The sequence below is a fragment of the Chenopodium album genome, chromosome 5 (assembly GCF_948465745.1).
Source record: "Chenopodium album chromosome 5, dcCheAlbu1.1, whole genome shotgun sequence".
Lineage (NCBI taxonomy): Eukaryota > Viridiplantae > Streptophyta > Magnoliopsida > Caryophyllales > Amaranthaceae > Chenopodium > Chenopodium album.
Genome location: NC_137838.1, coordinates 37,862,795 through 37,875,378, shown reverse-complemented (window position 1 = coordinate 37,875,378; position 12,584 = coordinate 37,862,795). Strand labels below are relative to the sequence as shown.

General features: G+C 33.1%; 2 protein-coding genes across 4 annotated transcripts; both read right to left on the bottom strand.

Moving 5' to 3' along the window:
• Nucleotides 1-523: 523 nt before the first annotated feature.
• On the bottom strand, nucleotides 524-2,319 carry LOC145630684 (uncharacterized). Its single transcript, XM_081682885.1, has 3 exons — nucleotides 1,782-2,319; nucleotides 1,359-1,555; nucleotides 524-740 (listed from the first exon to the last, which is right to left on the bottom strand). Exons 1-3 carry the CDS (start codon nucleotides 1,871-1,873, stop codon nucleotides 598-600), a joined length of 432 nt encoding a protein of 143 aa, XP_081539011.1. The 5' UTR covers nucleotides 1,874-2,319; the 3' UTR covers nucleotides 524-597.
• A 2,386-nt stretch (nucleotides 2,320-4,705) lies between these two features.
• On the bottom strand, nucleotides 4,706-12,227 carry LOC145632074 (putative protein phosphatase 2C 40). Of its 3 annotated transcripts, XM_081684348.1 has the most exons (5): nucleotides 12,057-12,227; nucleotides 11,110-11,186; nucleotides 9,354-10,558; nucleotides 8,570-8,834; nucleotides 4,706-5,096 (listed from the first exon to the last, which is right to left on the bottom strand). In XM_081684348.1, the coding sequence occupies exons 2-5, from the start codon at nucleotides 11,153-11,155 to the stop codon at nucleotides 4,969-4,971; spliced, it is 1,644 nt and encodes a 547-aa protein (XP_081540474.1). In that variant the 5' UTR covers nucleotides 11,156-11,186; nucleotides 12,057-12,227; the 3' UTR covers nucleotides 4,706-4,968. The 3 variants fall into 3 exon arrangements, with proteins under 3 accessions (XP_081540474.1, XP_081540473.1, XP_081540475.1); XM_081684347.1 differs by having other exon boundaries at nucleotides 11,110-12,227; XM_081684349.1 differs by lacking the exon at nucleotides 11,110-11,186 and having other exon boundaries at nucleotides 12,057-12,226.
• Between the last annotated feature and the right edge of the window lie 357 nt (nucleotides 12,228-12,584).

Here is a 12,584-nt window from a genome sequence, read left to right as displayed (position 1 = left end):
GAATATGTATTTTAATTAATAAGAAGGTTTATTGTACAGAAATTATCTTCAGTTTCATTTGATTTGGATGTTTGTTCTGTATTTGAATCAATTGATTTACGAGGAACCATTTAATTTTCTCTATGTGTCAGGATTTTTACTATCTTCAAAAATTAATTGGAACAAATTCATCTCCAAAACTATTTGTTTCTTCTTCTTCTCACTAGTGGAAAAATAGTTATCCGTAACGGGCAAAAGTAGCCTATTCGTAACGGGCAGCGGGCGTTACGTATGCTGCCGTTACGGATAGGCTATGTTATTCGTAACGGGCAGTTTGACTGCCCGTTACGAATAACCCGTTATTTGTAACGGGCAGTCAAACTGTCCGTTACAAATACAATTGAACCCAAATTAAAAAAAAATGCAGCAGGTGATACCTGCTACACTAATAACCTTTTATGATGCCAAATTTTAATTACTATTATCAATATTCAATAATAATAAATGTAAAATTTAATTAATTATAAAATTAAAGATACAACTTTACAACAACTCCCTAACATGAGTCAAAAGCTACTATATAAATAATAGTCCTTAATACAACATGAAAATTTATAACTATATAGAGTGAATAATTAATTTGTATGCGAGGCTCGACCAACTGACAGAAGATGAATGCACCCTTTGCATGAACAGCATTAACCACTTTCTTCCTTGCTTCGACTTGCTCATTAGTGTAAATTCCTGGGCAATGGGGAAATCTGCAGCATAATTCTGTTTTTGTTACACACGGCAGTAATATTTTTGACAGGAAGACCATAATGAACACATATAGTGAGCTAAAATCAGAAGAATTTTACTAGCTAACTGTAAAAAAACATAGGATGGGAACCCGAAAACTAATTTGGTTTTTCCAGTTCGGGTTTGTTAACTGATAATTTCTCAAGTAGCATTGAAATTCATTTTTATAGCACAAGAACTAAGAAAGGGGTGGAGTATGCCTAGCTACTAATCCCCACCTCCCCGTCTCAGCGTCATGGCCCATCTATTTTATAAGATGGAACGAGATTAAGCCTGTACATTTCAATTTCAAAATTCAAAAAGCCAGAAAACAGCAAAATGCTTCTTTTTTCATCCACTCTCATTCATATATTCACAACCATACATAATGGGGTTACTCAAATTGCTACAATATCTTACATTTTGAGCTCAATTAGTTGAAATATAAGTGGGAAATTAACTGTACAAGAAATAAATTCAATCATTAAAGCAAAAATACAGAGATGAGCATTGAAATTCATTGGTGATACGGAAGGAGTGGACGGCCCACTTCCTGGTACAAAATTCAGCAACACGAGTCACAATGTAGCAAAAGTTACCTGGGTCTTGGAGTCCAACATTGGTGATACGGAAGGAGTGGACAGCCCACTTCAAGTAGCTACCGTGCTCAGACTTCCTGAGTGGCAAACCTTCTCTCAAAGCAACCTCGTCAATTTGGATAACATTGATACCAGCCTTCTCAAGATCCTCAACCTCATCCTTGATGGCCAAAGCAATTTGGTAGCAAGTCTCTTGCCTGAATACACAATAACACAAATAAATATATGAGAAATTGAGCCACAATCAAAACAATCTATTTGAACATAGTTTTATTACAATCCTAGTTTCTGAGGATCAAATATGATATTCACAACCAAAGGAATTGTCACAAAACTATATAAAAAGTAAGTGTTAATAAAAAAAAATAAAAAAGAAATAAGAAAAACTTATGGCAAGCAAAATGTAGTAGCATTGGGGTTTACCTCATCCTTCTGACCAGACAATGCCTTGGCCAAAGTGTTAACTTCAACAACTTTTTGTGCAGCAAATGCAAGCCATGACTTGATTTCATCATCAAGCTTTAAGTCTCGTGAACAAGATCAACAGTAGTGTGAAGAAGTGAGCAGGAAGTGGAGACCACAAGCTTGTCTGCAAGCAAAGAACAACTAATTAAGTCAGCCAAACGTCTTTATTAGGCGACATAAATTTATTTGTTTGAGATACAAGTTAAGTCACCCTTAGCAGGCTTGGACAACAACAAGTAGGAGACAAATATAACGCAGTATAATTTAACCAATTTCACAAGGCAATTTAACCAATTTCATAAGGCGATACAGCAATTTATTGGTCGATTATGCACTACTAATACACTATAATAAACAAATATAACACAGTATAATTTAAACATTTGACTCATATTATTATTCAAAAAACCCTAAAATTAACAAATTCCAAGGTTCAAAAGCCAAATTCAATCAAACATACTAGAAATTAGGGATGATCCCCGATAGATGTTCAAAAGCCAAATCAAATTCAATTAAATCAAATCAATACCTTTATCGAGATTCTTCCATGTCAATTTTGCTTTCTTTCCTTATGTTCAAAATCAAATTGGGGAAAATTGTTAACTTCTTCACCATTAAATTAAAATTAAACCCTAAATTGCAAAAATTCGGCACAAAATATCCCAAAAATCCAGTACCCAGAAACTTAAATCAATTAAAAACAACATAAATTTTGAAAAATAAAGTTGAATCAACTCAGACAATCATCGTTTACCACATTCAAACTGATAAATCTTCCAACTTAATATTCGATGATTACAAAGAGAAAAATCTTACCTAGCATCAGTTCGTTCAACGACTTAGATCTAAAGATGAAGAAGCCTACGGGCTTGGTTGTTCTCAACGTCGCCACAATCGACGCGAACCGGAGTGGGTTTTCGAGCAAGAGTTTCGTCACCGCCGGTTACACCTCCGCCCAAAACAACGCCGCTTGGGAGCTCTTGTATGAAGCCGTCGGTCAAGTTGCTCGTCTCAAGATGAACACAATCGCTACTCAAGTATTGGAGATGGGAGGGAAGGAGAGGAGAGGTGAATGACGGGAGGAGAGGAGAGGAGAGGAGAGAGAGAGGGAGTGAGCGATTGATGAGAGAGAGAGAGGAAGTGAGGGACTGATGAGAAAGAGAGGTGAAACCCTAAAAAGCAAGTATTGGGCTCCTCTCATTATTTGGGCCAAGTTTGGGCATCTACGTGTAATATAGTATTCGTAACGGGCAAAATATTGTCTGCTACGAATACTTATTTATTCGTAACGGGCAAAATAGTGCTTGTTACGAATACATTATATTCGTAACGGACACTATTTTGCCCGTTACGAATAAATAAGTATTCGTAACGGACACTATTTTGCCCGTTACGAATAAATAAGTATTCGTAACGGACACTATTTTGCCCGTTACGAATATCTTAATCGTAACGGGCAAAGCTTTGCCCGTTACAAATAGGCTGTTACGAATGAGATTTTTTCCACTAGTGTCTTCTTCTTCTTCTTCTTCTATAAGTATTCGTAACGGACACTATTTTGCCCGTTACGAATAAATAAGTATTCGTAACGGACATTATTTTGCCTGTTACGAATATCTTAATCGTAACGGGCAAAGCTTTGCCCGTTACAAAGCTTTGCCCGTTACAAATAGGTTGTTACGAATGAGATTTTTTCCACTAGTGTCTTCTTCTTCTTCTTCTTCTTCTTCTTCTTCTTCTTCTTCTTCTTCTTCTTCTTCTTCTTCTTCTTCTTCTTCTATAATCAATCGGTTTAAATCGATTTCAACAAAAGAATTCGATTTCTCAAAATCACCTAACAATGGAGTTTCAATTTGCCTCTCATTTTGTAGATATTTGTGGATCAAATTAATGCAATTTGAGGTATTGAAGTTCGCAGATGAACTCTCCATTGATGATCAAAGCCTCAAGGTACTCGAATTCACGTTATCTGTCTGCGTTTTCTCACTTTCAAATTCGCGTGAATTTGGCATTTTGGACAAGTTTTTCAAAACTGGTGGCAGTCTCTCTCCATGGTTGTCCAAAAGTAACCAAACAAAAAGCGGAAAGCCAAGATCTCTATAAAGCGAAGGAAAGAATACAGATGTGAAACAAGCAACGGGTAAGCTACTGCAAAAGTCGTTTTAGTTCGTTTCTTGCTACGCGAATTGGATGATCGAAGCATACCAGCACTTTCAAATCCACCAGTCGGGTACGAAGACAGGGGAGAAGGCTAATCTCTCTCCTCCATTGTTGTTCTTTGAGCTCTAATGTGATTTTCGCATGTTTTATAGAAATTGAAAAAAAAAAAAAAAAAAGTAAAGTAGCTCACACGTGTGCGTGCCGTCGATTAACAATAAATTTATTGTAAATCGGGGGTATTTAAAAGTTTTTGTAGGAGGGGAGGACCAAGCAAGCAACATGGATTAATTAGAAGGTGGTATCGAAATTTCAATCAGTAATTAAACAGAATATTCTACGTTTCTTAGAGAACTTCCATGGCAAGAATTTCTGAATCATTAATTTTTAAAAGGCTACCAACTATAACTACGAAAAATTTTGGCTAAACTGTACTAAAAGTTTACTTAATCATCCTGATCACTAGATCAAAGATATCAAAGCTTATCAAAAAAACTTCTACTAAAAATTTTGTAAACAACAGGTATGATACACTTCATTATATGCATCAAAAATTTGAAACGTTGAAAAAACGAAACAGGTTGTACATGACAGTTTGCTCTAGACATAATCCAGCATCAATTTCATCAAAATCTTTCATTAGACCATATTTTCAAGAAGCTCAATTATTTCAGTTTGACTACCATGACCACGTATGAATGCAAAATTGCAAATATCTTCCAAAATGCTGCAAAGAAGTGAAAATCGAATATTTACCGAGCCGATCCTTCAAAAATCATAAGAGAAAACCTACCTACATTATCATCATCATCATTACACATGGACACTAAAATTGTTCTGGTCACAAACCCAGGAAAAGGGGGAAAGACAAAATTCAGTCTTCTATCGTTCCAGCTCTACTAAACAAAATTTCCTCCAAAACTAGGAGGGCTGATGAATCATTCAAAATTTATATATACAGTTATAGGATGAAACTCGTACATGAAACTCACAAACATGTTGAAGCTTTTAAAGTGCGTGGATTTTGTCCTAGGATGATCACAATTACAGTCACATCATCGTGATATTTTCTCCTCCTTCCTGGTGGAATATTCAAGAGCTCTTCCATGCTGAATCCTGGGAGAGCACAAATAAAAACATTAGATAACAATAAAGAGCCTAATTAGGGTTTTTAAAGTTGTAATTATAAAAAATCAACCAAGATCATTAGATAAATTAATTAGTTATTCAAAAACTTGAACTTCAGGTGATTTATGATGCCAAAGAAATTAATGAATGCTTTGTTTTTAAAAGTGTTACCCTATGTTACCCGGACTCGGGTACCCATGTTCGACACGAATACGTATTCAAGTATCCAACTCGACTATTTTACGAAAAAAAAAATCTTTGATTTTGAACTAAAAAGAAGTGCCAGGTGTCATACCCATATCCAAGTGTCAAAGGTTCGACGCAGGTACTTGAGGTAAAAATAAAGAGTCTAAGTAACATAGGTGTTACCATTTTGACAAATAGTATTAGCCATTTAGGTAGTTTAATGGAGTATAGTACAATAGGATGTAAGTGATATAGTTCTAGTATCAAACAATTGTAAGAAAAGATAGTGGTACTAATAGATTATTGTAGAGTAAGCTATGTGAGATGAGAGGAAATTATACACTTGAAAAAAAAAAAAAAAAAAAAAAAAAAAACTCAATATGAATGGATCTGTGATATGAGTGGGGACTATGAGAGGACGGAGATATAATATTAAAAGATTGTCATTTGCCAAAAAAAAGTGCAAAACTTAATATATATATATATATATATATATATATATATATATATATAAAAGAAACCCTTGCTTATGTAACAACACCTTATGTTCTAACTATGTTTTAATTTTTTTTTCACTTTATGTTCTAATGTTTTTCTTATATGCTAAATTTCTTTTACTTATGTTCCAAATTATTGTATGTTCTAAATTTTTTTTAAGCTTATGTTCTAAATTTAATCATATGTTCTAAATTTTTTTTTTTTAGCTTATGTTCTAAATTTTTTCATATGCTATAAATTATTTATTCAACTTATGTTCTAAATTATATTTCTTATGTTTTAAATTTTTGTTTGCTTATATTATAAATTTTTCCCATCTTCTAATTTTTTTTCTTATGTTCTAAATTATTTCGACTTATGTTCTAAAATTTTTCCATTATTCTAATTTTTTTTTTAATGTTCTAAATTTTTTTTTCCCTGAGATTGGTTCTTATATAAGATTGGGTTCTTATATAAATGAGGGATTCTTACATGAGCATGAGGAATCTTAACCATTCATTTAAAACAATCTAACTACTGGGATTGAAAAATATTGATTCATACTCTTTCGTACCATCAAACCCAGTTTCATCCTCAAGTTTTCACTCTCCTGCACCTTCGAAGTATAATTCTTCAGCCTTTCTCTCTCTCTCTCTTCCTTCCACAAGCATTCTCTCTCTTAAAATTATGGATTCTTGTTTTTATTTAACAATTAATTGTAGTATAATTAGTTCAAATTGATTATTACAACATTTGGCTGCAATTTTATTGAACTATGAAGACATTATAGAGTTCTAGAGAATCAAATAGTTGCCGACATATATGTTGCGGTTATATATTTTTGATCTAATTGCAGTTCTACTCTCCGCTCAAATAGTTGATTAAGTTGTTTTTCAACCAATCAAAATATTTGCACATTCAACGTAAATATATTGCACATTTGATTTTAAATTTATGCATATTCGAAGTTTTTTAAAAATAATTATGCAAATTTAGCCATGAAAATATGCACATAGTTGAAAAAAAATATGAACTTATCATTGCTAGACTAGTATTCTGTCATAGGCGGTTAATTCTATTGGATTAGGATTAAGAATTATATGGTCATATAAAATTCTGGAAAAACAAATATTACGCACATGATTTTTTTTTTCACATTTTCTTTAAAATATATGCACATTTAGTACAAAAAACTTGGACAAAAAATCCTTCTCATTTGACCCTATATATATATATATATATATATATATATATATATGTAAGGAAAAACCTTTTAAAGTGACCTTTTTGTCCATAAAAAACCTTTTAAAATTTTTTTGGCCAAAGAAAACCTTTTAAAAATTTTTTTTGTTCAAGACAGCCAAAACCCACTTTCCGACGTTGACTCACCATTCTCCGGCGTTGACCACGTGTTTTACAGTATGTGCCATGCACATGACCCCTATTTTCCTAATTACACCCCACTTTGCCTAATTTCACACACTTTTCCCTCTAATTAAACACTCTCTCTCATAAAATAACCCTAATTCTCAATCAAGAATCAAAAAAGTCAGAGTTACACAAATTAATCACTTACCTGTTGTCGAAAATTGGTGATAAAGCCTTCTACTGCTTCGATTTTGCTGCACTCCAACAATGACGTGAGAATTTGAGAACACAGAGGAAAGAAGGAGATGAAATAGAATACAGAGAGTAGGAGAGAGAGAGAGAGAGTGTTTAATTGGAGGGAAAAGGGTGTGAAATTAGGCAAAGTGGGGTGTAATTAGGAAAATAGGGGTCATGTGCGTGGCACATGCTGTAAAACACGTGGTCAACGCCGGAGAATGGTGAGTCAACGTCGGAAAGTGGGTTTTGGCTGTCTTGAACAAAAAAAAAATATAAAAGGTTTTCTTTGGCCAAAAAAATTTTAAAAGGTTTTTTTTTGACAAAAATGTCACTTTAAAAGGTTTTTCTTGACAAATTTTTCATATATATATATATATATATATATATATATATATAGGGATCCAATGAAAAGGACCCTAAGATGAGAAGGAACCAATGCGCATATATTTTAATACTAAATGTGCATTTTTTTTTTTTTAAATTGAATGTGCATAATTATGTTTCAAACTGATAAAACTTTTTAATTTTCTAGAAAAATGAAAATCATGCACATTTGTTTAAATATTATGCACATCAAATTTGATTCAATTTTTTTTTTTTTCACAGTTAGTTAAAAAAATATGCACATTTAGTACAAAAATTATGCACAGAAAATCCTCCTCATTCTTCTCATTTTAAGGAACTTCTCATTTGACAACACTTAAACAAACATAGAGAGAGTATATGTTTCAAATTTTTTCTTCATAAGACAATGAACTTATCCGAGTTTGACCTAGCACAGATTAGCTGTATCACAAAGGATAAGAGAGTGACAGTATTTTGTCAATTTTTTATAAAGTAAATCAAGTTTATGAAACAGATAAGTAAAACAGATACACGGGACTAATTAGATGTAGTGTTATGGTACTACGACAAAGCTATTTGCTAGTTTAATCTACCAAGCAGTCCAAACCAGAGTAGGTGGATCTTAATTTAAACTAAAGTCTTATACTTTCAAATTCGACTTAAGGTATGCATTTTGTGGCAATTTTCCCAATTTATATCACAAAATGAGAATTTAATTTTGTGATATTAAAAAAACAAAAAGCAGATAGAAGAATCATAAAGCATACACAACTGCAAATGGAACAATTCAGTGAATGGTACCATCTTGTTATATGTAAAAACTACAGTGACATGACAAGAAAACATACCTGCACAATCTGCAGCTCTAATGACAAGTTGTTCCAGCAGAAACTTTGCTGGATCACCCGAAGGATTTTTCAATATGAACAAATGCACCAGTCTAACGACTTCTTCATTGGTAAAGAAGTCAAACAAACCATCACTGCCTAGTACAACAAAGCGATCTGATCTTGAGATTCTGTGAACGTTGATAGAAGGACTTGTGGAGACATAAGGAGGACTTATCAAATTTCGAACTCTGAGAATTCCCATCAATGCATCATTCAATACTTTCTGCAAACACCCACAACAACATTTTATCGAAGCTGACAAAAGAGGGGGTAATCATTGTGCCAATGCCACTTTAAAATATAATCTCGTATTTAATTGTGTTGACCAGTTAACCTAATTAGTATTTGTAGTAGTCACTCGATTTTCACATGAGACTGTAGTTAAAAGAACACAGGATTGACTGTTACTTGTATAAGAACTAATTTGTTGCATAAAATTATTATAAGAAAATAATAATAAATAAATAAAATAAAAAGGACAAACATAATTCAGACGCCTTTTCAAGTTTCAGCTCTCCAATAAAGACCTGAGACAGAAAGAGTACTCCATATCACTACAGACGAAAGGCTAAATGGAAACCATAATTTATATTATATCTAACTAAAACTTTCTCTTAGACATTTTCATCACTACAAAGTTAACGACTAAATTAGAACTAGCAGCATGGCACATTGAACAGTAAGTCAGCAACTACGTCAGTAGGTTAATAAATAATATGCCCTACACTAAGTTATTACTGACCTTCTTCAAGTAACCAACACCAAATGCACGAGTGACCTTCAGCTTTCCTTTCACTTTCCCTGCAGTAATTGTTGAAGGATCATCACGATGATTTGATACAAGTTTAGATCTCTCAACTTCATTGTCAGTAGTATGAATATCAGTAAGTTGGATTGCTTTTAAATTTATAGTCTCTCCAACATCACAGCCACTGCTCTGTGTAGCAACAACAACTCTACTATCACCTAAATTCATTGTATACAAATCTTTCCCAACAAGCAGTGCAACCAAAACACAAGATCCAACAGAAACGAGATCAGGGCGGTCTTCCATATCCTGCTCAACCATGGACAGGAAGTCAATCTCAGCTTGATTAAGAGCGCGTTGGAGACACTCTAGCACCCCTTTTTTAAAAAAATCTGATGATTTGTCTATCTCGGTATTACAACTGTGACTTGAAGCATCAAAGTTGACATCCTTTCTACCACCTATTCTTAATATCTTTTTCCCAAGTCTAGAAGTATTGTCATCATCTAGCACATTCTGGAACGACTCATCTGAAGCAAAACAATTAGATACTTCAGCTATATCATCTTTATTATCCCAATTAAATAAGTTGAAGTTCATTAGAAAAGTATCATATAATGTCCCAGCTAGGAAATCAGCTGCATCTCTCCCATTGAACCCATCATAAACCCCACAAAAGAGCCATCCATCTTCTTCAGAGCAAACAGCAATAACCCTATCTTCACCTGCAGCTCCACCAGCAACTTGCACTTCCACAGCGTTGAGAAAGCCTTCTTTTGGGGATGAAGCACTCATGAACTTAAGATATGAGTCACTTTCAGGCGATTCTCCTAGAGAAGATGGACTAACACTCAAATTTGACAAAGTACTCTGGAGAGAAGATGACAATATATCCACTTTTGAAGAAAGTGATGGAGAAGATGGAATCCTGCGGAATGAATTAGGTGAGTCCCAACTCGGCAGTATCTCTGAGCCTATTATGCCATTGCAGATGTTTGTGTTTGCTAATGTAGTGTTAGCACTTAATGCAGCACCAGAAAGACAGGAGAAAGATCTGCTAGTTCTTCTAAGCCGAGCCTTAGGAACGATTTCATATCCATCGGAATCTTCACAGATGGCCTTCTTTCGAGCACACTGATAACCAAAACTCACTTTAATTTCACCATCAGCAGAACTAACAGGTTCACCAAACATTGCACCTGTGGACGAATAACAATGATACACAGTAACTTTTCTTTGAAAATATTATCTAAGTTGAAATAACACTTAAGGTCATCGTGCATTCAAGTGACAGAAAATCAGCAATTTTAGCAGTGTAGCTACACAACATCAACCAAAAATATAGTGATATCAATATGTGAAGCAAGCATACTGTATATGAGAAAAACTTATGAACAATGCTACACACTCTCTATAATGCTTCATTTATCAGTTCACTAACCCCTAATCCCTATTTACAAGCCAGCTTAATTTCCCAAAGTGATCCTCACATGGCTCACAATAGACATTTATCGCTAGATAAATAGTTGACAATATAACCAATCCGAAAGGTACAATAAAACAAGAGGGAGGAATTATCATTTAGAAGCATAAATAAGATAATCTTTATCAATTAAATACATTATAACATAATAAACTCCGTAATAAAACAAATAAAAGGAGTAGATAGATATCAAATCAGTATCAGTAATCAAGTAATTTCACTTTAAACAAAAGCAACATTTACATATCAAATTGCAAATATTTGCACCTTGCCAAGTGATACATAGCTTATGCTCACTTCCTTGAAAAACCATCTTATTGAACTATACAAGTCATCCTTCTTTTCTGCATCGAGTGCAAGAAATCGAGTAAATATACTACTCCGGGTACCATTTACCCACTTCATCGGTTTTAGTGCAAACAGAAACGTTACATCTATTGTGAAACAGAGCTAATAAACACAAACCTCAAAATAATATCAACATATTTGAGAGACATCTCATAACTTCAATGTGCAAGCTTAAAAAACAAAGGCTTGTTTTAGCTTCGATACCTATCTGCTATCTCATCTTAATCAACAGGTATCTCATTCCCTTTCATCTAATAAAACTTTTGACCTAATGCCTAGTTCCCAAAAACTAATTATTTCAATTTATGTAATCAAATCAACATAATTACTTCAATGGGTCAACGATTCCTTCAATTATGTCATGAACTCTTCCTCATACAATTTCAATTTGACAAAATTGTGTCATAACATCTAAAAGTTCATCAAATTCGCTTACGAGAAACAATTATTAATCAATATTCATTAAACCCATCATCAATATCCTTAATTTGTAACCAGTGATCAGATTAACATTAGAAATTAACTGGAATCCAGCGATCAAATACAGTAAATTAAACAAAAAAAATAATAATGAAATCATACATAATTACTTCAATGGGTCAACGAGTCCTTCAAATACATCATGAACTCTTCCTTTAACAATTTTATTTTGACAAAATTGTGTCGTACCATCAAAAAGTTGATCAATTTCGCTTACGAAAAACATTTATTAATCAATATGCAATAAAACCCATCATCAATATCCTTAATTTGTACCCACTGATCATATTAACATCGAAATTTAGAAATTAACGAGAATTCAGATATCAAATACAGTAAATTAAACAAAATAATAATGAAATCATACAAAATTCGGAAGTTTGTACCTGATATATGATTAATTCTGAAGATCCGAAAAAGGAAAACCCAGATTGCAAAACCAGATATTTAATAATCGAATTACAATTGTGAGTCAAAAGGAGAAGATAAATGAGTGGAACAGAACGGAAGAGAGTGACACAAAAAGATAAGCAAAAGGTCAGAAGTGAGAAGTGCAGAATCTTGGGAGACCCAACATTAATATCGTTCAATTGTCATATAATTCCTCAATTTTTTTTTTTAATTTTTTTTTTAAAAGTTAACACCTTTTTATTATCACGCTTATCAATCTGTTTTTAACGATGAATAACTTCAGTTATCAATATTGTATAATTATAAAAAGTGGATATTAACAAAATATACATATAAACGATCATATCTATAAATCACAAAAGCGAGTTAAAGTGTAGAGTGTGAATAGTATAAAAGTTAAACAATGTCAACTAAAAAAATGAAGGAAGTACTTATTAGTTAGGAAAAATATACTTTAATAATGACAACTATGAGCGACTTCTAAAAGAAGATTTTGTTTGAGT

Excerpts from the sequence above, each read along its gene's own strand:
- LOC145630684 (XM_081682885.1), bottom strand. The coding sequence starts at position 1,873 with ATGATGAAATCAAGTCATGGCTTGCATTTGCTGCACAAAAAGTTGTTG. Across the intron at positions 1,556-1,781 it reads TGTCTGGTCAGAAGGATGAG|GCAAGAGACTTGCTACCAAA; the intron begins GTAAACCCCAAT and ends TTGTGTATTCAG. Across the intron at positions 741-1,358 it reads TGTTGGACTCCAAGACCCAG|ATTTCCCCATTGCCCAGGAA; the intron begins GTAACTTTTGCT and ends ATTATGCTGCAG.
- LOC145632074 (XM_081684347.1), bottom strand. The coding sequence starts at position 11,155 with ATGGTTTTTCAAGGAAGTGAGCATAAGCTATGTATCACTTGGCAAG. Across the intron at positions 8,835-9,353 it reads GTGTTGGTTACTTGAAGAAG|AAAGTATTGAATGATGCATT; the intron begins GTCAGTAATAAC and ends GGGTGTTTGCAG. Across the intron at positions 5,097-8,569 it reads TAGAGCTGCAGATTGTGCAG|GATTCAGCATGGAAGAGCTC; the intron begins GTATGTTTTCTT and ends GTGCTCTCCCAG.